The sequence below is a fragment of the Polypterus senegalus genome, chromosome 1, assembly GCF_016835505.1.
Source record: "Polypterus senegalus isolate Bchr_013 chromosome 1, ASM1683550v1, whole genome shotgun sequence".
Lineage (NCBI taxonomy): Eukaryota > Metazoa > Chordata > Cladistia > Polypteriformes > Polypteridae > Polypterus > Polypterus senegalus.
The window spans coordinates 6,089,747-6,115,385 of NC_053154.1; the positions used below are offsets into that span (position 1 = coordinate 6,089,747).

Sequence of the window (25,639 nt, forward strand, 5' to 3'; positions counted from 1 at the left end):
AACCCAACAGTGCAATAGTTATTATTCTTTCCATATGTATATAACTTTCTTGCAACTTCTTTGCCACTTTTTGCACCATTTGTTTATTTACTTGTTGTGTTCTACATATATGTCTGCACCGAAGGAGCTGCTTTCAATCTCATTGTAAATGTGTATAGTGACAATAAAAGGCATTCTATTCTATTCTACCCTTCCAGTCCATCTCTGCATAACCATTTGTCCTCCACTCTCTGTTTTCTAATTCAAAACCCCTTTGTCTCAAAGGATGTGTTTTGAAACCTGGAGGTGTGCATCGCCGAATCACTCCTGCCTCATCCTGAGCCGTTACAGACTGATGGCCTTTGGTTAATCAGTTCTCACCATTACTTTGGGCTCAGTAGAACCCACCTGTGAAAACTGGACTGCTCAGTTAATAATTCAAATTGATGCTTACTTGTTGCACTAGCATTCCTTATTAATACTATAATTAATATGTAGTCGTGCCAGTTAGGTGGCAGCACACAGCTTCACTGTGGTGCCTCTTGGCTACTTCAAATAAAAGCACAAGCCTGTAACAATGAATTCTGACATAGCTTATAGCTGGCTAGTTTAACATGCTCTGCTGTAACTTTATTTGTTATTATTATGATTCATAAAGAGGCACTGACATATAAACTTAAATGCTCCTTTAACCTATACTGTTTGTATACACGCCAATGTGAGAGCTTGCCTAGTGTTCCCATAATTAAATGCCTTGAAATCTTACACAAACTTATTAATCTACATCAGCCAGAAGACCCCGCACTTGTGTTCCCAGAACAAAATCTAGCTGCTTATTAGCTCAGCTCTTTCGAAGAACACAACATCCTCGACTCACAGAAACTCAAAACAACGGCAAGTAAAAAGACGGGCAGGCTGCCCTTTATGCTAAGATCGATTGCGGCCTTTATTAATGAACTCCTTCATGGTCTGAGACTAACCGTTACAATAAATGCTTTTCCGATCTAGTCGAATATGCATTACTGCATAAATTCTATCTTCCATAATTTCTTTTTCATATACCTTAATGACTTACAGTGACATGTAACTTCTTTATTAACTCTTTCAGGGCTGATGTCGACTTTTGTCAAAATTCAGGGGTAGAGGACGGTAATCAGCTGTAAACTGTGACAAAACTCACCCTTAGATTCCGCTGCATCTCTCTCGGATTCGTGCAAATAAATCGGTATTGTTAGCAAACTACGAGAGAAGTCACAAAATCAACTGGAATGTTCAAGAAAATGATAGAAAAAAACGCGATCTAAATCTGTGAAGTACTTCTCTCGTGAGACAGACATAAATACGGACAGACCGACTGACAGACATTGGATTTTATCTATTGTGAACGATAGGGGGCGCCCTCGCTCCCTTGAACCCCTGTCCACGACTCCAGACACCAGGTAAAAGTCCAAATGTTGACTTTATTTTTCTCCCACAGTGCACAAAGCACACTCTTCTCCACAATACTCATATAATTACAATAATAACCAATAAACAATCCTCCAGCTCCCAGACGCGTTGCCACCCTTCCACCCAGCTCAGCTCATTGTCTGGGAGTTCCCATAGTCCTTTTATAATCCCTGACCCGGAGGTGTTTCTGCCCAACAGTCCACAAGTCCTTATTCCTTCCGGGTCAGGGTAAATAGTCCTTTTCTTCAACCCAGAAGTCCGTCGCTCTTCCTGTGACGAACCTCCGGGTCACAGGGCACGAAGAAGCCCTCGGTCCTCCCTGCAGCTCCCTCCTGTGGCCCCCACGGCATCCAGCAGGGCTTTGCATAAAAACTCCAATGTCCATGATGCCCTGCTGGTCTTCTGGGGACCACCACGCTGCAAGGAGGGCTCCACCTGGCGGCTTGGGGGTATTGGCCGGGATAAATGGCCGGCCATCCTTCACAATATATAGAGATTAGACATTGTGGCAAGCGGCTGGGGGGGGCAAGTAGGCAGGATGCCCGGAAGGACCGGAGGACGGCTTACGCCTCCTCCAGACCACAAGGGGGCGACCGCCCTGGTGGCTTTGGGGAACATAGGAACAGAGCTTAGAAGCTCAACCCTATAGGGGCCCGTGGTCACCACCAGGGGGCGCCCCAATGCCTGAAGGGCCCGGGTCCTCAGCACTAATGCCACACCCGGAAGTGCTGGGGGAAAGATGACCAGGGACACTCGGAGTGCTTCCAGGTGCACAGCTGGCACTTCCGCCACACCAGGGAGGCACCTGGAGCATATCTGGGTGGATATAAAAGGGGCTGTCTCCCTCCATTCGATGGCTGGGTATCGGGAGGAAGAGAGACAGAGTCTTGGAGGAAAGGAGTAGAGGCATCGTAAGAAAGGCAGTGTTGTGTGTGTCACTTTATAAATAGAATAATGTATAATAAACGTGTGTTGGGTGAACTATCAATGTCCGCCTGTCCGGGCCAAGCTCCACAACATATATAAACGAAAGACCTGTGTGTGTGTGTGTGTGTGTGTGTGTGTGTGTCTGTATGGAGCAGTCCGCTCTGCTTCACGCTTAACCACAACCACTAGATGGCGTATGCGTGCACTTTTACATTTTTTTGCCGCTTGCATGCACCTCACTTCTCACTACAAAAGACCAGCATGCAGCAAACAACAACATTGTGCTAATGACACCGATGACAAGACGCAACATCAAAACGAAGCAAACGCCGCAGCTCAGCAACACACGAGTGAAACACTTCAGCAATGGAGGGCAAGGCTTGAAGTTTTCACTAAAAACATTGTCAAACTGAAGGTATTAAAAATTAATAGGACTGATACACCAGCGATACGGCGAAGATACGGTATGGCCAGTGACTTCTTACGAAAGCCAGTGGGGCAGCAAGAACAAGTGGGCCCACCTCCTCTGCCCTGGGTCATTCTAAACAGTTGGCAGACGCCCCTCCAAATTAAGTAAAACTGACTGCTAGGGAGCCTTTGGGTTGTTTTTTGTCCTAAAGACCACACGCAGCTAGTAATCTAATAAAAGACATAAAATATAAAAAAATATATGGGACATAAGGGTGGCACGGTGGCGCAGTGGTAGCGCTGCTACCTTGCAGTAAAGAGGCCTGGGTTCGATCCTGGGTCCTCCCTGCATGGAGTTTGAGTGTTCTCTCCGTGTCTGCGTGGGTTTCCTCCCACAGTCCAAAGACATGCAGGTGAGGTGCATTGGCCATCCTAAATTGTCCGTGGTGCGGGGTGTATGTGTGTCCTATGGTGCGCTGGCACCCTGCCCAGGATTTGTTCCTGCCTTGCGCCCTGGATTGGCTCCAGCAGACCCCTGTGACCCTGTGTTAGGATATAGTGGGTTGGATAATGGATGGATGGATATAGGAAATTAAAAAAGCTTGACGTTTTCACTAAAAACATTGCTTATCTGGAGGCATTTTCTTGAGACAAAGATTAATAGGACAGCATTGATACGGTATGGCCAGTGACTTCTTCCAAAAGCCAGGGGGGCAGCAAGCACAGGTGGGTCCGTCTCCTCTGCCTTGGTATTTCATAAGAGTTAGCGGATGCCTCTCCGGATTCACAAATACAGTCAAACTGACAGCTAGGGAGTCTTTGGGTTGTTTTTTGTCCCGAAGATCACGCGTAGCTAGTCTTCTCATATTTATCATTTGTATTCTGTGTTGTCCTTGTATGTTGCTCCAGTACTATCAAGACAAATTCCTTGTGTCCCTGGCCAGTAAAGTGAATTCAGATTCTGGTTCTGATCCTGATTCTGAATATTTCCCTAATATAAACAGTGAACCTTCTTATTGTCCATTAGAATCCCAAAGACGATATCATTTCTGGCCAAATAAGAAAGGGAGGGAATCTCTGCATGTAACCAGTCAAACAAATCATTCCACAATGAAGGACCTATAAGTGCATGAGAAAAGAAAAAGAAATGTTCTGTAGTCTCAATATTCATTACACAAAACGTACAAATATCCATCCATTCTCCAACCCACTATATCCTAACTACAGGGTTACGGGGGGTCTGCTGGAGTCAATCCCAGCCAACACAGGGAGCAAGGCAGGAAACAAACTCCGGGCAGGGACACACACACAAACACCAAGCACAATTTCGGATGGCCAATGCACCTCACCTGCATGTCTTTGGACTGTGGGAGGAAACCCACGTAGACACGGGGAGAACATGCAAACTCCACACAGGGAGGACCTGGGAAGCGAACCTGGGTCTCCTAACTGTGAGGCAGCAGCACTGACCACTGCGCCACCATGCCACCCACATGCAAATATGGTGATCAATATAAATCAATATCTAAAAAAAAAACTCTCATTAGAACATTAGAATAGTAGTTCATATTACGGTTTGCTGCTTCATGGATCTGATTGAATCTCAGGCCAAGTCATTGTTTGTGTGAAGTCTGCATGTTCCCCACCAGTGAACATGGGATTTCTTACCTCATCCTCAAACAAATACAAAATGCTGATCAGTACTTTAAGTATTTGCTTAAAAAGGAGGCATTCAGTCTGTGTTAAGGTTTTTCCCCCCAATTTTTCACAGAAACCCCATTTTAAACTCCAACAACAGGTATTAGAAAAATGCTTTATATTAGAACATTAGAACATTAGAACACTCTAGACGAGAACAGGCCATTCAGCCCAACAAAGCTCGCCAGTCCTATCCACTTGCTTCCTCCAAGAAAACATCAAGTCGAGTTTTGAAAGTCCCTAATGTCTTACTGTCTACCACACTACCTGGTCGCTTATTCCAAGTGTCTATCGTTCTTTGTGTAAAGAAAAACTTCCTAATGTTTGTGCGAAATTTACCCTTCACAAGTTTCCAACTGTGTCCCCGTGTTCTTGATGAACTCATTTTAAAGTCACCGTCTCGATCCACTGTACTAATTCCCTTCATAATTTTAAACACTTCAATCATGTCACCTCTTAATCTTCTTTTGCTTAAACTGTAAAGGCTCAGCTCTTTTAATCTTTCCTCATAACTCATCCCCTGTAGATCTGGAATCAGCCTAGTCGCTCTTCTCTGGACCTTCTCTTGTGCTGTTATGTCCTTTTTGTAGCCTGGAGACCAAAACTGCACACAGTACTCAAGATGAGGCCTCACCAGCGCATTATAAAGGTTGAGCATAACCTCCTGTGACTTGTACTCCACACATCAAGGCGCTATATAACCTGACATTCTGTTAGCCTTCTTAATGGCTTCTGAACACTGTTTGGAAGTTGATAGCTTGGAGTCCACTATGACTCCTAAATCCTTCTCATAAGGTGTACTCTCGATTTTCCGACCGCCCATTGTGTATTCAAACCTAATATTTTTATTTCCTATGTGTAATTCTTTACATTTACTGACATTAAATTTCATTTGCCACAAATCTACCCAAGCCTGTTTGCTATCCAAGTCCTTCTGTGATGATATAACGGATTCCAAATTATCTGCTAATCCACCTATCTTGGTATCATCTGCAAACTTAACCAGCTTGTTACTTATATTCCTATCTAAATCATTTATATATATTAAAAATAGCAGCACCCTAGCACTGCCCCCTGCTGGTCACCACTCTTAACATCACCCAATTCTGATGAGGTTCCTCGCACCATCACCCTCTGCTTCCTGTGTCTGAGTCAATTCTGCACCCATCTACACCCCACACCCTGAACTCCCACTTCTTTTAGTTTGATGCCCACCCTCTCATGTGGCACCTCATCAAATGCATTCTGAAAATCCAAATCAATAATCTCATCTGCTCCTCTCTGGTCGTATCCTTTTGTTTCCTCCTCATAGAATTCCAGCATGTTAGTAAAACACGACCTCCCTCTTCTGACCCCACGCTATCTGTTCCTAATAACTCCTGTCCTTGCCAGGTGTTGCTCAATCTTATCCTTAATAATTCCTTCTATTAATTTTCCTGTGATGCAGGTTAAGCTTATTGGCCTACAATTGCTTGGATCTGCCCTGTCACCCTTTTTATATAATGGGATGATATTTGCCATTTTCCAGTCCTTCAGAATCTCTCCAGTGCTCAGTGACTTCTAAAAAATATGCGTCAAGGGTTTATATCTGTACTCACTAGCCTCCTTAAGAACACGAGGATAAATATTATCTGGGCCTGGTGACTCATACTGAACAAATGTCATTAAATATTTTATAATGAACCCCTTTAGCTTTTAGAGGTAAATCTGAAGAAAATAACGCACAGTTTCTTTAAAACAGAATTTCTAAAGACAAAAAAAAGAGAATTTCTACAAAAGCTGCATAGGATAGAACTGTATAGTGAAAATCTGACAAACATCTTTATTTGGCATTTTTTTTAGGTGTAAAATGTTGATCGTCAATTGATAAAGGTGGAAAATAAAGGGGTGAATCTAAGTAAGGAATCGTGATTTTAATCATCCAAATAAAAGAAGCTGGAATACTCCTGATGAGCTGATCATATTAATAATGATAATACATTTTATTTATATAGTGCCTTTCTCATGTTCAAGGCGCTTTACAGAGTTTAAGAGAGAACGGCAGGGTATACAGTATATAGCATTGTACTAAACCAGAAAAACAAATCAAGAGTAAGATAGTAAATTCAGACAACATAATTGATGGTCTAACACACACACACACACACACACACAGGTTACATGAGCATCTTGACAGAGAGGTAAACTGAGAGAAGGTAATAAAGTCAAGTAGAGCTAAAAGCCTTCCTGAACAGACGAGTTTTAAAAGAATTCATGGAGTCAGCTGACCTGATTAATTTCGGTAGGTCATTCCAGAGTCTGGGCCCTCGCTATACAGCTGAAGGTCGCCCATGGAGTGTAGATTAGTGGGGGGCACAACAAGATTACCAGAATCAGAGGACCTTAGTGGGCGGACAGGCACATAGTGATGGAGAAGGTCACTGATGTAGTTTGGTGCAAGGTTATTTAAGGCTTTGTAGGTTATTAGTAGGATTTTATATTCGATTCTGTAGGACACAGGGAGCCAGTGAAGACGGAGCAGGATGGTGTGATGTGCTCGCTGCTGCTGGTTTGAGTCAGGACTCTTGTAGCCGAGTTTCGAATAAGCTGGAGCTGTGATATAAGATTAGAAGGGGCACCTGCCAGCAGTGAGTTACAATATTCTCAGCGTTAGAAAAGGAGAGGAAGGAGCGAACACGGGATATGTGACGGAGGTGAAAGTAAGAAAGTTTCTTAATGTGATTTACGTGGGTGGAGTAAGAGAGGGAAGAATCAAAAATGACACCGAGATTCTTTGCAGTAGAGGCAGGTCTGATGAGATCACCGCCAAGATGGACTGGGAAGGAGCTCATATTGTTCACAATTGCATGAGAAGTTAAATTTTATACAAAGTTCATCAAAAGGTGAGAGAAAAACACATTCATCTAATTCAGGGGACCCCAACTCCGGTCCTGGAGCACCACAGTGGCTGCAGGTTTTCATTCTAACCCTTTTCATAATTAGTGCACTGTTTTTGCTGCTAATTAACTTCTTCTGAATTCATTTTATTTGACTTGTTTTTTAAGATTTGTTCCCCTGAATTGGTTCATTTTTTTACCTTAAACGGCACCCAATCAGAAATGAAACGTGAAGTAAGTGGGCCAACAGAAGACCAGCAAAGTCAGGGCCTCAAACTCCAACCAGTTCCTTAATTAGGCGCCGATTGTTGTTGTTAATTAAACCCGTTCTTTAATTCCATGGCTTGTTGCTGCTCTCATTGTGCAATAGCTGATATTTCTGAAATTGTTAATTTTCTCTTTTCTAAGAGCGCAGTTAAAATGTTTTGGCAACCTGAGCTGATCAACATTCCTGAGACCATTACCTTCATCTTTCTTTCTTTTCAGATATTGAGTGATGGCCACAGTTTACAGGTCCTGTGTTGGCTCATTTTGTATCTGACTATTGTTTGGCAGCTAATTAAGGAAAAAGAAACAATTAAAGGGTCAGAGTCTTCAAGAGCAAATCAATTACAATACACTCTCTTATATATATTTCTCTTCTGGTTTGTCCTGCTTCGTCTTGAAACCCGGTCCCTCCCACACGCAGCCCACACGGCATTTCTCGATTCCTATTCGTCCTCTTCCAAACCCTTCCCCACGCTGCCTGCGGCCTCCCATACAACCCCTCGCCACTTTTCTTGATTCCTATTCCTCCTTTGGACTACCGCGTTCCCCGCTCGTCTCTCATGACCCCATTGGTGTCACATCACCGCCCGATATCTAGCCTGACCGCGTGACCTTTCACTTCAGCCATGTGTGCACCTGGGAGTCTTTACCGTAGCCTGCTACAGGAAGGTACTCTCTCGACCATTGGCATTGGTTTCACTCCTTGCTATTTTCGTTGTACTGCGACGGTTGTTTCCTAAACCTTTGTTATAAAATGAACGACAGTATCTTCTCTGTCGACGGGTTTTTGTACAACGTCATCTCTATTCTGGGATCTGGCAACTGCCTGTTCCTATCCGTGGGTTATTTCTTGACACAAACGGTTGACGAAGGTAATGCACTGCTCACTACGACACAGGGCAGTAGATTCCGTTGCCTCACATTGGGACAGATTTGGAGAAGTTCTTCCTGTTGTTCTGAATTCCTTTATCACCGTTTTCTGTTCCAATTCTTATACCGTTGTATGCTACGGCGGGCGTCAATCTAGTACAATTTATTTTTGTATAGCCCAAAATCACACGAGGAGTGCCGCAATGGGCTTTAACAGGCCCTGCCACTTGACAGCCCCCCAGCCTTGACTCTCTAAGAAGACAAGGAAACCCCCGCCCCAAAAAAACCCTTGTAGGGGGAAAAAATATGGAAATATTGACTCTTTGCATAAACTTAATATAATTGTCAAAAAAAGCTTATGAAATGCTTGTAATTCTACTTCAGTATACCATAGAAACATTTGACAAAAAGATCTAAAAACCCTGAAGAAGCAAACTTAGTGGAAACCAACACTTGGATTATTCTCAAAACATTTTGACCACGACTGTACATCTTAAAGTGAGCGTGGAAATGGACGTACGCAATATTTTCGTACGTACACACCAATTATGCATGAAGTCCGAGCTAGTTTTTTTAAAGGATGGTCTAAAAACGATAACATTTTCCTTAATATATCGACCAAAAATATTACACTTAGGTATAACAGCTGGAGTTTTCTTTCATAAATCATCCAGACTAAAATAAACCGCCGACTACTAACAATCTTTCACTAACTTGTGTCACCATTTCCGAAACCTTCTAACTGACGCCAACAAGCCTTCCTGCGTGACACAACGTGTGGTTTTCAAACGTCTGTGTTAACACAGTCAGTCAGTTTCCAACCCGCTATATCCTAACACGGAGGTCTGCTGGAGCCAATCCCAGCCAGCACAGGGCACAAGGCAGAAACAAATCCCAGGCAGGGTGCCAGCCCACCGCAGGGCACACACACACAAACACCAATCACAATTTAGGATCGCCAATGCACCTAACCTACATGTCATTGAACATAGAAACTCCACGGAGGGACCCGGGAAGCGAACGCAGGTCTCCATAACTGCTGCGCCACCCTGCCATATATTTTTTATACAGTATTTTAAAATGTATTTTATTAAATTACTAGCTACGTGTGGTCATCGCGGTCACAAAACAACCCAAAGGCTCCCTAGCAGTCAGTTTTACTGTATTCGTGAATTTGGAAGGACGTCCGACAACTAAATTGCAAGACTGGTTGCCTTGTTTAATACTCACGTGATTTTTCATTCTCGATGTTGCGCATGTGCGTGTGTTTTATAATAAAAACAGACTGCAAGACCGGTGTGTTCCCTGGTCGAGAAGTTTCAGAGTGTTGCCGTAAGTATTTTAATTCCGTCAATTTATTACCCTGCTTATATCCAGTGTTTATTTTCACTTTGTTCCCAAGCGTACATTGTTAATAATCTTCTTGCCGTTGCACTGACATTTAATCTGTACGTCAACTGTATAATTAAAGAAGATCCGCAGGGGCAACTCCTAACGGGAGCAGCCGAAAGAAGAATAAGTCATCAATTTGATTAAAAATATGCTGGCGCTCAGCTCTGTTAAAAAAAACGGAGACAAAAAAGTGGAAAAATACTTTTTTTCGCCGTTAAAAGTGGCACGCTGCCTTGGGCGCAAACCATTTAAAAAAATGTGGAAACGAAACAAGATCCTGACATAAGGAGAAACATCATTATGGCTCTTTTATGAAAGTCACGTTTTTCAAATAATATTTAGCAGCCCGTTTCCAATTTGATTGCTTTGCCCTCGCGTGACCGTTTACCCATTTGCCCCTTAGTGGGCGTGGCGATCCACGTTCTTGTGGGTTTGTAATTGGACGAGTGGACTTCCGATTGAAGTGTAATAACAAGAACATGATTCGCTGACGTTGACGTTGGTTGACGTTTATCCCGCCCCCTAGGCCCGCTCATAGGTCTTTCGGTCTTCTTACCCAAGTGTTGTTTCATTTCTGCCCATCCTCCTGTGCTTTGTATTGGCGCAAAGGAGCCGCTGGCACGTGCTTAGCAAAGCTTTCAGTGTTTCAGAAACAGGTACAGTCTGTCTGAAATTTTGTAAGTAATGATAAAACAGGAGCTGTAATTAGTGATGGGCGGAGTGAAGCCTCATGAAGCATCAAAACGTTTGAAGCAATTGTGTCGGAAATCGTATCGAAGCTTCGAAGCATTTGACACTCACCTCTTTAGTGACCCCTCCTGGCCATTTTCATTAACATTACACAAACTCATGATCCACTTCAATGACGTCTGTTATAACTCTTATTGCTTTTATTTTTTCGCTGCTACAGACTGACAACGAAGAGAAGGGTTCGTCAGCAACTTCTAGTGTCTGATGTCTAAAATATATATATATATATATATATATATATATATATATATATATATATATATATATATATATATATATATATATATATATATATATATATATATATATATATATATATATATATATATAACGCGACAAGCAGAATGCACTATACGATAGCAAGAGTTAAAATAAGACGCCTCACGCATGGATTCCGGCTCTTTCAATTAGTATTTACCTTTGCACTGTATCATTATAATCGCTCCTGTTATTAGTATTAGAATTAACCCTCATCTTTTCTTGAGATCACATTTAATAGCCTTAAATGTTTTCCTTGGTTTGACTTAATTAAAATGGAGTAGACGGAAAATAAAGGTTTATCCCTGTACTTTGCCATGATATAGGTAAGCACATTTGACAAAGAAAAGGTGAAATCCTTAAATCAGCTGTTATTATTCGATCAAGTATTGAAATATTTCATTTATTAATACTTTACAATATTTTGTGGAGCACGAAAGTAACGAGTTTGCTACAAAGAAATGACGCCGTCAATGGCTCAACTAACTAAGGTGGTTGCTTTTCAAATTCTGAACGTAGTGCTAGCCCGAGTTCGATCCCACTTAAAGACTCATCAAAATTAACAATAATAAAAAAAAGGATCAGAATTGAAATCTTTATAACCATTTTGAACTAAATAATTTTGAGAGATACTGTGGAAGGATCACATAAGAGATCTGTTCGAATCACCAAAATCGCCATCAAAATGCGATGTCTAATTGCGTATGGCAGCTCACGTATTTACATTAATCCATTTCTATTCACTGCCATTTGACGTCCATGAACCCCTCCATTGAATAAGGCAATGGTTCTCAACCTGTGGGGAAGTAACAAAAAGGGGCGAAGATGTGAAAAAGAAAACATCTGTTGGAACCAAAACAAATTAACTTAAACTACATTCTGATAATAGAACAATAAATACTGTATAGAGTTAGATAAATGTCGATAAAAGTTAAGTAGGTATAATCAAATATGCATCTACATTTCAAAAAATGTTGGGGGCGATTAAAACTGTTATGAAAACTCGGTCGCAAATACTTAAAGGTTGAGAAACGCTGGAATAAGGTGATAACAAATCCACTGTGGTAGATCAGGTTGAATTTGCTCTGCTGCACCAAACATTCAAAGGTGTCAATCCGGAGCACATCAGAGAGGCTGAGAGACACGGCGCAGATCAGTCACCGGCACACAGACACACACGGGACACTCCAAGGTGAGCAGTGCACATATCAAGGTCGGTTGTCCAGTCTGTATCATTCCTAAGCAATCTTCCAGTAATAGAGGCGCAATCCCAGTTACTAACACATTAACACTCAAAGCAAGAACACATTCCACCTTATCAATTTAATATTTAAAAATTTAAACCGCTAAACCCGCCATCAACAACTACAAAAACAGTTGAAATCGTTACTCAAATATTTTTTTTGTTATAGACATAAAACAAGATCCACATTTCCATTTGATATATCTTTACTAGTGTTCTCGCCTTGCTCGCTTCGGTCCACGCTGGAATTTGCTGTTTAATAAAAAAAAAAAAGAAAATCAGACTCTTTTGGGTCATAATTTACAGAGGGTGGACGTGGGACCCGAACCCACGTATGCTTTAGTATGAAGCGGTAACGCTACCGCTGCACCACTAGTATTTTCAGGAGGATGGTATATAATGTATGTTTTTTAATGTATACATGTATGTATGTAGTGAAGACGAAAACAATTATATATAGATGTATACTATATGACATACCTTCAGTGTTGCATGAAAACGTTGCATGAGGCGAAGAATGGATATTTAGGAGAGTATTATAGTGAGAGATGTGTCGTCACCCGTATTGCTAAAGCTCTTCTTTGCAGCATTATGCATTCAACAAGTCGGCGTTTGTATGATGTATAATTTATAATTTTATTTTTTGCCACAATGTATTATCGGGCACGATCATTTAACATGTATTGATCATCTACAAACTTTCATTTCAATGGGAATTCTGTTGAGTTTTTTTAACTCTGTTGATGCCATATGTAGCCTACTTCAAACGGTAGCTCGTTGAACAAATAATGAGTGGAAGCTTTGAGAGTACTGAGATTGCGTCATGACGGGCTTTGAACGGGTCTCCGAAGCCTCAGACATGCGTACTAGTGAGATGATGACGGAGCTACGAAGCCTCAGACATGCGTACTACTGAGATGATGACGAGGCAACTGAAGCCTCAGACATGCATACAAATGAGATTGCGTCATGACAGGCTTTGAACGGGGCATCGAAGCCTCAGACATGCGTACTACTGAGATGATGACGAGGCAACTGAAGCCTCAGACATGCGTACAAATGAGATTGCGTCATGACAGGCTTTGAACGGGCACGAAGCCTCAGACATGCGTACTACTGAGATGAGGACGCGGTACTGAAGCCTCAGACATGCGTACAAATGAGATTGCGTCATGATAGGGCTTCGAGCAGACATGGTCACTGGTTACTGAATCTTTGTAAAGCCTCAGCACACTGAAAGGCATTGACCTCTTAATTTTGAGAGTCTATCTGACACTTAACTCTCTAGTTATATTTTGTAATTCGTATTGACATTACACATTTCAGTTGATATGGTTAAGCTACAATTCAGGTAGTTGCTGAGAATTAATTATTGTTCTTGTGGATTGCTGTGATTTCCTTTGTCTGATACATAGTGTCAAAGATATATTGTCATATATTAACTTTATATATATATGAAAAGATTAGGTAAATCGTTCAACCTTTTATGGAACACTTAATTTTGTTCAAAACCGTACGTCATATAGTATACATCTATACATATAATTTTTCGTCTTCATTAGGAGAATACAACAATGATACTCTCGTATCAATTAAACCATTTTAACGTGCATATGTCAAACAACATATTTCATCCGCCGCAGTAAGAACAGTAGTAGTAGTTCAGTTGTGCAGAGCTCGTTAATTATCCGGATTAGGTGGCTCAGTGGTGTTGTCGCTCAGGTTCGCGTCGCTGATCCTCCTCTTGTGAAAGTTTTTTCTATTCCTCCATTTAACAAGCTTGGACGGATAGCGAGCGAATCGAGCTATCGAGGGAAGGTTGGGCCACCGTAGTCGGGCAGGTGGCACACGCCCTAATTATATTGTGTATGTAAAGAGTTTCACTGTAAAATGTAATAAGCTTCATATTTGTGTGTTTGGAGACCCAGGTGTCGTACTGAATTTGTATTGTAGAAAAAAAACTACTGTCCATTATGCCTAAATGTGTCTTTTCGTGTCTGATCGCTATATGGCACTTCCAACTTGGGACAATTCGCTATAAACAGTTTCAGCCAACCAGCGCCTTTTAAACATGCAGAGCGACAGTGTGAACTTTTATTGTAGCGGCGCAGCATCTTCGTTTCAGTCAGTCATTGTCCTGTTAGACTATTTACTGTTAAGTGCTGCTTGAGCTACCGTTTATAGTACAACAGGTGGCCTACGTAGTTCTTAAATCGATATTGAAATGCACACACAAGTCTCCTAAATTATTTATTGAAATGCCTACATTTACAGTGTCCGTTTTAGGAAGTCGTAGTTTTACTTGTTCCCGTTATTAAGAATTATAATTTCTCAGTGTCACATATTATTCGTTACTACTCGCGAGTCCCGTATCATTGAGATTCTGTTTTATATTCTGTATAAGGAAACTTTTAAAAAGTAGCGTTGATTAAACTGAGTATAGCAGACTTGTCATCTTCTTAAAATGACTTTATTGATTTGATATTGACAATTAATCATTAGGTCAAACATCAAGGAGGATTTGAGTTAGCATGGACTGCTGTTTCTTTTTTTTCGTGACATCGCGTCAGTAGAGAGTGCGTCACGTTAACAATGCATTCTGTCCTAAGTGACAGCGCACACGCTTTTTTATATTTCCTAAAGGCCAATGTGTCTCAATTTTCTCATTAATATATTTTGACAGTGTCTTTTAGTGAGAATGATTATAAACATATTACCTGTGTTCATTTCCCATGTAGATCTGTAACGTTTGGTGAGTATAAATAAAAAGTAACAACACATATAATAGTTATGTTGCATTGTTTATGATTAACAAAATTCATCGTTTATCTGAAATGTTCTACGTATACAGTCGATTTATTCCACTTCTGAAGGTGTACATTGTCGGTATTACTTTATTACATGTTATTACTTTAACATGGCCTTTTTATAACTTCACTTTAACTTAATCCTGATACTCTGTATGTTCAATTCTTCATAATAACTATTCATGGTGGCTCCAAAATCCATACTGACCCCTACTCTCTCTTCTGTTTCTTTTTCCGGTGGCCTGCGCCACCACCACCTACTCAAAGCATCATGATGCACCAACATTGATGGACTGAAAGCCAGAAGTCTACGTGACCATCATCATCAGGTCCTTCCATGAAAACCCTAAATACAAAGAGGACTGTTTGATTTATGTTAGGTAGATTGCCCAGAGGGGACTGGGTAGTCTCTTGGTCTGGAACCCCTACAGATTTTATTTTTTCTCCAGCCTTTGGAGTTTTTTTTTTCTGTCCAGTCTGGCCATCGGACCTTACTTATTCTATGTTAATTAATGTTGACTTATGTTTATTTTTATTGTGTCTTCTATTTTTCTATTCATTTTGTAAAGCACTTTGAGCTACATTTTTTTGTATGAATATGTGCTATATAAATAAATGTTGATTGATTGATTGATATTCTCCATTGCATTTGCTCCAGAGTGTAACGTGTGCCAGTGTAACCGAGGGATGGCAGACGAGCTCACGTAATGGGTGACAAGGCACATTCTCATCCTGATGTCCAGGCTCTTGTCATAAATATTCCCATCTTGTGCTTTTCTCGTTCCTGCAAGTTTACTATTATTATTGGACATGTAGAGGAAATGTGTTTTATTTTATGTCTATGAAAGGAAGGACGGTAAAGCCTTGAATGAAACTGAGTGTTGATGCTTTGGGTAACAAGACAGGTTAAGGAGCAGAGAACATTGAATGTGACATTGACTGCGGGGGATTGTGTAACTGGAAGATGGTTTAAGAATACAGAAACGGCAAAAACTTAGTCTTTCAGTAATTCTATTTACATCAATTATTTACTCTGTTGTGCTGCACTTCGGAAGATTACTTATTTACCCCCCCAGCGCAGCCTTTGATAAGATGAATTCACAACTAAAGGAATGTTCATGACAAAGTCAGGTGCTTTTTTGAAAGTTTGGCTCCAGATGTGCTTATCCAGCTGCTCCTTCTTCTCAGTACTTGAGTGATCTTTACGTTCACCTTTGGATGAATTTGCAAAGTTTCTTTACAACTTTTTGTCTCATTAACGCAGAAATCCGAGGCTTTCCTAAAATTGCAGAAGACACTGTTGATGGCGCTGATTCTGTTTTAAAGACAGTTGTGATTAGTTATGCAGAACACGCTTTTACTCACATTGCTTTTTGGAAATCAATAATACAAATCAGCAACAGATCTGGGAATCACTGAATAGTAAAAACGTTTAATGAGGAATGTCTTGCGCATATACTGGTGTAATGACCACGTCGGCTTTAGTGAAGCATTTCTTAGCCTCTGTGATATGATCGACATGGGGTAGAATAGATTCTGGATTGTTACAATACGTGCTACCTTACGCAAAATATGCTCATCGATTTGTTACAGATTCTTGGTGGACACAATTCCACACCGAGGAAAAAGGTGCCCCATGTAAATCGTTCATAATGTCTCCAAAATATATTTGTTAACTTTCAAACAAGTACTACTTAACTGTTTTATACAAAATCCTTATTTCAACATATGCGAGCCCCAACTAGGATTTGAACTCGGGTTAGCGTATTTTATCAATATAGCACAGACAACCGCTTTTACGCTTTGAGCCAAAGCACTTCAGCAGACTAGTTACTGACCAAATCGACTGCTGACTGCGCGGATATCAATGACGTCATTACGCTAGCGTGCTCAAAATCACGTGACGGGCGCATTTGAAGCAAGCCTCGAAGCGGTGCTTCGATCTCCAGTGCTTCGATAGCTCGACACAGTGTCGAAACCTGAGTATCGAGCGGCCCATCACTAGCTGTAATTAATTTAGTACGATTTTATAGTTTTGGAACGTGTTCTGTTTGGTGCGTGATTGTCATTTAGCGGCCTCGTAGAATCTGTGTAGGTAGAACTCCTGTTTGCCGACTTCAGTTTGAATTTTTCACGTACGCTTATATTCCTATACATGGTTACGTTTTTCTCTTTTCTTTTAAAAGTCTCTTGCCATGTCTGCCGACTTTTTGGGTTCGTGGGCATCTGAAAACAGGCCGAGCCAGGACTGCCAAAGTTGCCCCAGCAAAGACTGCTCTCAGGCGGATGCTTCGAAGGTGAGAAGCGGCGACGCGATCTTCCCGGGGGGACGTTCAGCTCAGCGTTTTTTTAACGCTGTCTTTTGATACAACTGTGTTGTTTTTTTTTTCTGTAACTTATTTATACAACAATGATGCCTCAGATTATTTATACAGAGAAAATACAACACCAGGACGCTTTTAAAAAGGTTAAATATCCTGAAGCTTTACCCAAAATATTTAATATAAGATGAAGAAAAGAGAGAAAAAAAAATCAAACTACCCATACGAGATTTTTAATAGTTCACGAGCAGTGACCAAACTAAGGAATCAAATGGCGTTTTTACCCTCTTAATGAATTGCAGGGATAAACAAAGTTGTCACAGTACCCTGAGAAAAGCAGTAAAGGATGGCATAAGTTTCCAAAATCTTTTTATGTAAAAAGATTGTTCCTAAAATAATGATTGCATTATTAATCAAGAGTACCAAAATTATATTACCTCTATAGAATTCTTTCAATCCAAAAATCTTTGGGAATAACCTAACATGCCTGTCATTCTAAAAGATGTCACCGTATTTGTGGGCATAACACAAATGATCTGTTATTTCACTATCTTCATCCCAAAAGATAGATACAATAAAGTCCAGTCCAAATCTCTGGTTTCAATTCTCTAGAGCAGGGATTCCCAATCTCTGTCCTGAGGACTCACTGTGGCTGCAGTTTTTTATTCCAGCCAAATTCACAATTGGTGATAAGAATTGATCTTATTTATTTACATGATCTTTTTATCCCTTTTCATATTCTGCCTTTATAAAAGCACAGGAGTATGATTTTCTTTTTTTTTTTTTAACATTTATAAGACATTTAGACATTTAAATCCATGCCTCCTTTTTTTTTGTGTGCAGTTTTCACCCTTCATCGTATCCTAATAATAATTTAAACAAAGAGAACTGACAGCCAGGTGAACAACTCTGAATGGTGAAAGGCTGCAATAAACTTTAGCGTCGGACCCACTAATTAGTACGTAATAAATGAAACAATCGGAACACCTGGGAAAGCAGAATAAAAATCGGGCTGATAATTGTTAAAGTTTAAAAAAAAAACATATCCCCTTATAAGTGCTTAGTACATCTTATTAAAAATTAACCAAACTTTGTTTTGTTGTTTCTCCATTGACTTGACTCCAAAACACAGAAACTGGGAAATAACGGCTCACTTAATGGGACTAGGAGTCTAATTAAAAACTGAACTTGGTTAGCAGCCAGAGTGGGATCCCAGGACTGAGTTTGGGAAGCACTGCTCTAGAAGGATGTATCCCCGTAAGAATTGAGAAATTGTTTTCCTTCACTTTTGCCATTAACGGGAAACTTTTAATGTTCTTTTCTTATGTCAGCTGTTTTCAAAATCTTAGAAATTTTAAGTTTCCATTTGATCAAAAAGTGAAAAATGTATCAATACAAAGTTTCCGAATTATGGTATTTGGAAGTTTGAGTCCAGTGAAGCCGTGCCCATCCACTAGAAACTAACAAAGACGTGAAACTGACTGTAAAGCATTTTGTGATGTATTGTAGGATATCCAAACTATTTAATGTATTATTGATATCAATAAACTGTTTATAATCAATGTTAACTTTCAAACAAATCTTTATATAATAGTTTCCTCTCTGGTCTATAAAATTCATCCCAGACCATGTCATGTTTTCCAGCAAATTTTATAGTGAATAGCAGCAGTATCGAACAGCATTGGCATGAGTGGACATGGGCACCTTTTTAAAAGCATGTCTGTTTGGTTCTGTAGGCTGGGTTGGTTCCTTAAACCAAGTCTGAAGTCTGCCTTAAACTTAAGTGGAAGCCAATGTAAAGAACTTGGAGCAGGACTTGTGTGATTAGACTTCCTAGTTGTAGTAACTACCTTGTTTCCCTGAAAATAAGCCCTGGCATGACTTTCAGACTGCTCTGTAATATAAGCCCCTAGTCAAGATAGTCAGCAGAAAAGTAAGGCGCCCAAGGGCAGGTTTATACTTCACGTGATGCGACGCATGTGCCCAAAACATCCATTAAATTCCAAGGACACCTTGCCACAATATCTCTGAAAAGGATGTTTACATCCATCAATTTGGGGGATGCGCCCATTCCAGCAGCATCGGCGCAAGACATAAACAAAATCCCTGGACAAGGCATCCGCTAATCCCAAGGTGAACACAAACACACACACTAGCGTAATTGTAGCTTCACCAAATCCCCAAACCTTCATGTCTTTGGATGGAAAACTGAGCACACTGTGGAAACCCACCAGGAATACATGCAAACTTACAACAGGGCTACCGCTCTGCCACCCGTATGTGTGTCACTATTAATAACCGTTTTCGTTATTTAAATAAAGTTAACGGTTTATCTGTAAAATGTAACATACATATGCTAATGCATTTCATCTTGAAAGTGATATCAAGTATAAATCTAAGAATTCTAAATGTGCAGAGAGCTGGAATATCATAAATGTAATGTGTTTTGTGGGGGCGATTGCTGCTGTCCGTTCATAAGGAAACTCCAGAAGCGCGTATAGCGATTTAACAACTGGTCCCCCAAACGAGGACTCCTGCAGCGCCTGGTTTTCTTCTGCCACTTTGCTCAGCTTGATTTGCAGCCTCGCTCGCTCGTTGGCGGTGTCGTCCAGCAGCTTGCTGATGTCGGCCAGATGACGTTTATTTATATAACGTCCTTATTTATTTATTTATTTTTTTCTCTCTGTGGCTCAAATACGCCGCTGTACGTTCTGATGGTATTGTAAAAGTGCAAAAAAAAAAAAAGACAGCACAGAAGAGGACATGCGAGACTTTTAAAATATATCGTGTCATTACTTTGGGGAATATGCGACGCTTGAATATAAAAGCACCACGTATGCATTTGTATGTCTACATTTTGCTTCACCACATCGAACCATTCATCAAAGCGGCTGGAGTAGCAAGAAATTCAGGGTTTGAATGTGGAGAGTTATGACAATATTCCAGAAGAAGATGACATGACTGTACATTGTTGTACAGGACTAAATATAAGACATCCACTGAAAATAAGCCCTAATGCATCTTTTTGGAACAAGACCCGGTCTTATTTTCGGGGGAAACACGGTATTGTAGCAGCAGCTTGTTGAATTAGCTGAAGCCTGCAAGTAAAACAAATTGTATAGACTCTGAATAAAACTTTGCAGTGTTCAGTTCTGACAGAATTAAGTATGTGAATTAGGTTCTGCGTATTCTCCATCTTTAGAAACCAGTCTATTTTTCTGTGTCTTCAAATTGGATAAAGAAGGCCTTAGTTAGTGTTAAGAAAAATATACCGGTGATGATAATGAATAAGTGGCATGCTAGTTCAGTTCAACTAATCCTTTAGAGCAGTGATGGCGAACCATTTAGAAACCAAGTGCCCAAACTGCCATCCAAAACCCACTTATTTATCGCAAAGTGCCAACATGGCAATTTAACCTGAACACCACCTAAAACTGAACATCAGCATAACCAAGGAGCTGGTGGTGGATTTTAGGAGGCCCAGGCCCCTCATGGACCCCGTGATTATCAGAGGTGACTGTGCAGAGGGTGCAGACCTATAAATACCTGGGAGTGCAGCTGGATGATAAATTGGACTGGACTGCCAATACTGATGCTCTGTCTGTCTGTCTACTGAGCTTTTAGTTTAGAAAAGCAACTCATACATTAACATCTTTTGTCTTAAAAGAAAAACATAATAACAGAGCTTTCAATGATACAAACAACTTTTTGTTGAAAGGTAAAAGTTTGCATTCGGTATGCTTTTGAACAATTAATGTGCTTTTTGCTGTTGTATGCATGCTGATAATTTGTCTAACCTTGGCTCATACTTTGTAAGCTTGAGAGCAACACATGCAGCACTCAGGTCATCTGTTAGTCTGTTTCTGGTGTCAAATTTGATTTAATTCAAAGCTGAAGACAGCTGCGCACAAGCATAAGATGTTCCAAACAAAGTAAGTAAAGCAATCTCAAGTGCCTTCATTGACTTAAGATTATTTGGCAGAGAATTCCACACTTTAAGGATTTCATTTTCATAACTAACTGTGCTGTCCTTTGTCATCCCTTCGATCCTCTCAAGTGTTTCACGCAGGTCTTCCCTATTAAGCTCCGCCAACCCCCCACCCCCCGCTTTCATTATATATTACGGGGTCGTGGATCAGGTGTGGCGATTAGCAACTCCCGGCAATAATTACAGATGCGGACGACTCCTCACCTGTGCGCTTAAGCGAGGACTGCCCGCATCACAAAGCTCCGGAAACCGCTCCGCCACTCTACCATAACCCCCTTTAAGCCGCGAGTGCGGCAATTATCTGTTAAAACTGACCTTTTCAATTTTGAGCTGTGGACCCGCTATAACACATCCCCTCCAACCCTACCACAGGAATCACAGACTCGAAAGGCTGCAGTCCGTGCCGCACCCTCAAGCAGCATGTGTGCCGCCCGCCTTACCCCAGACAGGAGAGGAAGGAAGCGCTCCCATTGGGCTGCTGGGCAGAGGGGCGGGGAATGTGAGAAAAGTCCTCCGGCGCGCGTGAAGAGGGGAGCGGGGAGGGAGCAGCCCGGCCCCGCATTCCTCTGGCTTTATAGTAACGAACTCTGTTCTCGGGCGGCGGCACGCGTGCCCATTGAGAGGGCTCTGAGTGCCCCCTTTGGCACGCGTGCCATAGGTTCGCCACCACTGCTTTAGAGCTATGGAGTTAAAAAGTAAGACTGTGGACGTCTATCCTTACCACCATTTAATAACTGTTTTTTGTATTCAAAGAGAAATATTTGTCACTCGTTCAATCTTCTTAACCTTTTCCCAATAGATGTATCATTGCAAGAATATGGATATGTGTTGCCTTAATGTTTTGGAATGTAGGGTTTGAGAATTCTTTTATTCCTCAGCCGTCATCCATTTTTGTTATCTCTGCCCCAATGTTCCTCGGTTCCTCCCATGAGTCTCCATGCACTCTCATCTACTTCACCCACTGCTTACACATTCACACCACTGGCTTTGCCTCACTTTTTTGAACTATTTGAGCCACACCAGGCCATGTTGTTTAAGGAAACTTGCTGGTGGACTTTAACAGAGGAGAAGTGCCTACTACATTCTTGCTTACAAATGCTTTCTTTTCAGTTAGGTCCATAAATATTTGGACAGAGACAACTTTTTTTTTTTTCTAATTTTGGTTCTGTACATTACCACATTGAATTTTAAATGAAACAGCTCGGACGCAGTTGCAGTGCAGACTTTCAGCTTTAATTCAGTGGGTTGAACAAAACGATTGCATAAACATATGAGGCAACTAAAGCATTTTTTTGAACACAGTCCCTTAAAAGTAATTGGACAAATGAAATAACTGGAAATAAAATGTTAATTTCTAATACTTGGTTGAAAACCAACGACAGCCTGAAGTCTTGAAGTCATGGACATCACCAGATGCTGGGTCTCCTCCTTTTTAATGCTCTGCCAGGCCTTTACTGCAGCGGCTTTCAGTTGCTGTTTGTTTGTGGGCCTTTGTTATAGGCTGTTTGTTATAATAAGTTTAATGTCACTGTCTCTGTGCACACTGTTATGGACTCATTCATACAGGCAGACCAAGTATGGTACACAGAGGCTAGGCTGCATTTAGAAGCCATTAGCCTAGCAGTTTGGAGAATGGGACAAACTCCAGTGTGAGCATTGTGCCATTCTTATTGGAGGTGGGGTTTGAGCTTTTACTGTCCTTGTTTGGAGACCAGAGAGGACCAGCACGTGGAGAAGACGGTATATAAGGATTTGGACTGCTACCAAACCCTTTGAAGCCTATGGATGGATGATGTCATCCGTTCAGACAAACCTTTCAGCGCAGTGACAAAAATGGCAGACTCTATAGATCAAGGTCATACCTTGATATTGTCTTGCTATGGCTTCCTTTCGTCAGTTATACCGCGTAAAATCGTCATTAAAGACAGCTACGTATAATTCTCTCATGTGATTCTTTTTGTACTGCAGTAATCACTATGGGAGGGATATCGCCTTTTAATATCATCTCTATATTTTCGCTTACTTAAAATGCCGCAATTTTAAAAGAACTTATTCCAAAAAGGGAGTTTTTGCTTCTAAATGAAACAGCCTTTCTGTCCGAAGTTTAGTCTTCATAATAATAATTCCATGCATTTATATAGCGCTTTTCTCGCTACTGAAAGCACTCAGCAATTGGAGGTTAAGGGCCTCGCTCAAGGGCCCAACAGAGCAGAGTCCCTTTTGGCATTTACGGGATTCGAACTGGTAACCTTCCGATTGCCAGTGCAGATCCCTAGCCTCAGAGCCACCACTCCGCCAATGCCTGCTCAGTTGGGTTAAGATCGGATGATTGACTTGGCCATTTAAGAATTTTCCACTTCTTTGCTTTAATAAACCCCTGGGTTACTTTGGCTGTATGTTTTGGGTCATTGTCCATCTGTATCATGAAACGCCCGCCGCCCAATCAATTTGACGTCATTTAGCTGGATTTGAGCAGACAGTATGTCTCTGAACACCTCAGAATTCATTCGGCTGCTCCTGTCCTGTGTCACATCATCAATAAACACGAGTGCCCCAGTGCCACTGGCAGCCATGCACGCCCAAACCATCACACTGCCTGCCTCCACCGTGTTTTACAGGTGATGTGCTATGCTTTGGATAATGAACTGTTCCACGCCTTCTCCATACTTTTTTCTTGCCTTTATCATTCTGGTAGAGGTTGATCTTGGTTTCCTCTGTCCAAAGAATGTTTGTCCAGAACTGTGCTGACTTTTTGAGATGTTCTTTAGTAAAGTCCAATCTAGCCTTTCTATTCTTGAGGCTTATGAGTGGCCTGCACCTTGCAGTGCACCCTCTGTATTTACTTTCATGCAGTCTTCTCTTTATGGTAGACCTGGATATCGATACGCCGACCAAGCCCTGGAGAGTGTCGTTCACTTGGTTGACTGTTGTGAAGGGGTTTCTCTTTACCATGGAAATGATTCTGCGATCATCCACCGCTGTTGTCTTCCATGAACGTCCAGGTCTTTTTGCGTTGCTGAGTTCACCAGTGCTTGCTTTCTTTCTCAGCATGTACCAAACTGTAGATTTTGACACTCGTAATATTGTAGCAATTTCTTGGATGGATTTCTTCTGTTTTTGCAGCTTAAGGATGGCTTCTTTCACCTGCATGGAGAGCTCCTTTGACCACATGTTGTCTGTTCACAGCAAAATCTTCCACATGCAAGCACTACACCTCAGATCAACTCCAGGCCTTTTATCTGCTTAATTGATAAGACGTAACGACGGACTTGAACACACCTGCCCATGAAATAGCCTTTGAGTCAATTGTCCAATTACTTTTGGGCCCCTGAAATGAAGGGATTGTGTTCAAAAAATGCTTTAGTTGACTCACATTTTTATGCAATCTTTTTGTTCATTAAATTAAAGCTGAAAGTCTGCACTTCAACTGCATCGGAGTTGTTTCATTTAAAATTCATTCTGGTGATGTACAGAACCAAAGTTAGAGAAAAGGTGTCTCTGTCCAAATATTTATGGACTTAACTGCATGTGCTACTCTGTTGTTCTGTGTGACATTTTCTTTTATCCAGCTTCTACCCTCTGTATATTTTTCATTTTAAATTTCTTAAATATTGCTTGAAATTTTCCTGACTTCATCTTTTTAAAAATCGTAATAACTTCAGTAGGCGTGAACTTCCTAGGCACTTATGTATAGTAACATTCCGTTCTATGATCTGCACAACATCTGTGATCTCAGCCCAACAAATCCATATGTGGGAAGTCCATAATGCAATAACCGCAATTAACGACACAGACGGAGATAAATTATTCACCATAAAAATATAACTTGCACATTTAGAGACAACTGTAAGTCCTTATGTTCTACTCAGTTTTAAGAAAAAAATATGAAGGGAATTCATTCAGTGGGTTGAGACGGAGACTTTAAAGAGAGTTCATCAAGAACTCCGTGTTGGAAACTTGATGAGGGGAAATTTTACGGCGGTTAATGGTTCTCATTGGAAAAAGAAGAAAAACAAAAAAACACATGAAATAAGTGACCAAGCATTGTGGTAGACAGTAGGACTTTAGGGACCTGGTCTCGTGGCCTGGAACCCCTGCAGATTTTTTTTTTTTTCTCCAGCCACGTGGAGTTTTTTGGCTATCCTCCCTGGCCATCGGACCTTACTCTTATTCTATGTTAACTAATGTTGTCTTATTTTAATTTATTTTGTCATTATGTAAAGCACTTTGAGGTACTTTTTGTATGAAAATGTGCTATAGAAATAAATGTTGTTCAAAACCTGACTTGATGTTATTTTGGAAGTATTAAGCGGATAAGGGCTTTGTTGGGCTGAATGGTCTGTTCTCGTCCAGATTGTTCTAATGACAATATCTCAGTCCCTGACTGGTCGCCTTTCGTGGAAATG

The 25,639-nt window shown here is 41.0% G+C and overlaps 1 protein-coding gene across 3 annotated transcripts in view; it reads left to right on the forward strand.

Annotated features, from left to right (window-relative positions):
* The first annotated feature begins 9,727 nt into the window (after nt 1-9,727).
* The window catches only part of LOC120523072 (APAF1 interacting protein), a 51,868-nt gene continuing 35,956 nt past the window's right edge, over nt 9,728-25,639 (forward strand). The window contains exons 1-2 of one of the 3 annotated variants that reach the window (XM_039744053.1): nt 9,728-9,806; nt 17,111-17,221. In XM_039744053.1, coding sequence (XP_039599987.1) covers nt 17,120-17,221 — 102 coding nt within the window. In that variant the 5' untranslated portion in view covers nt 9,728-9,806; nt 17,111-17,119. Of the gene's footprint in view, nt 9,807-10,427; nt 10,523-16,854; nt 17,016-17,110; nt 17,222-25,639 lie in introns of those variants that run through there. The other 2 variants (XM_039744035.1, XM_039744044.1) reach the window with 2 other exon arrangements.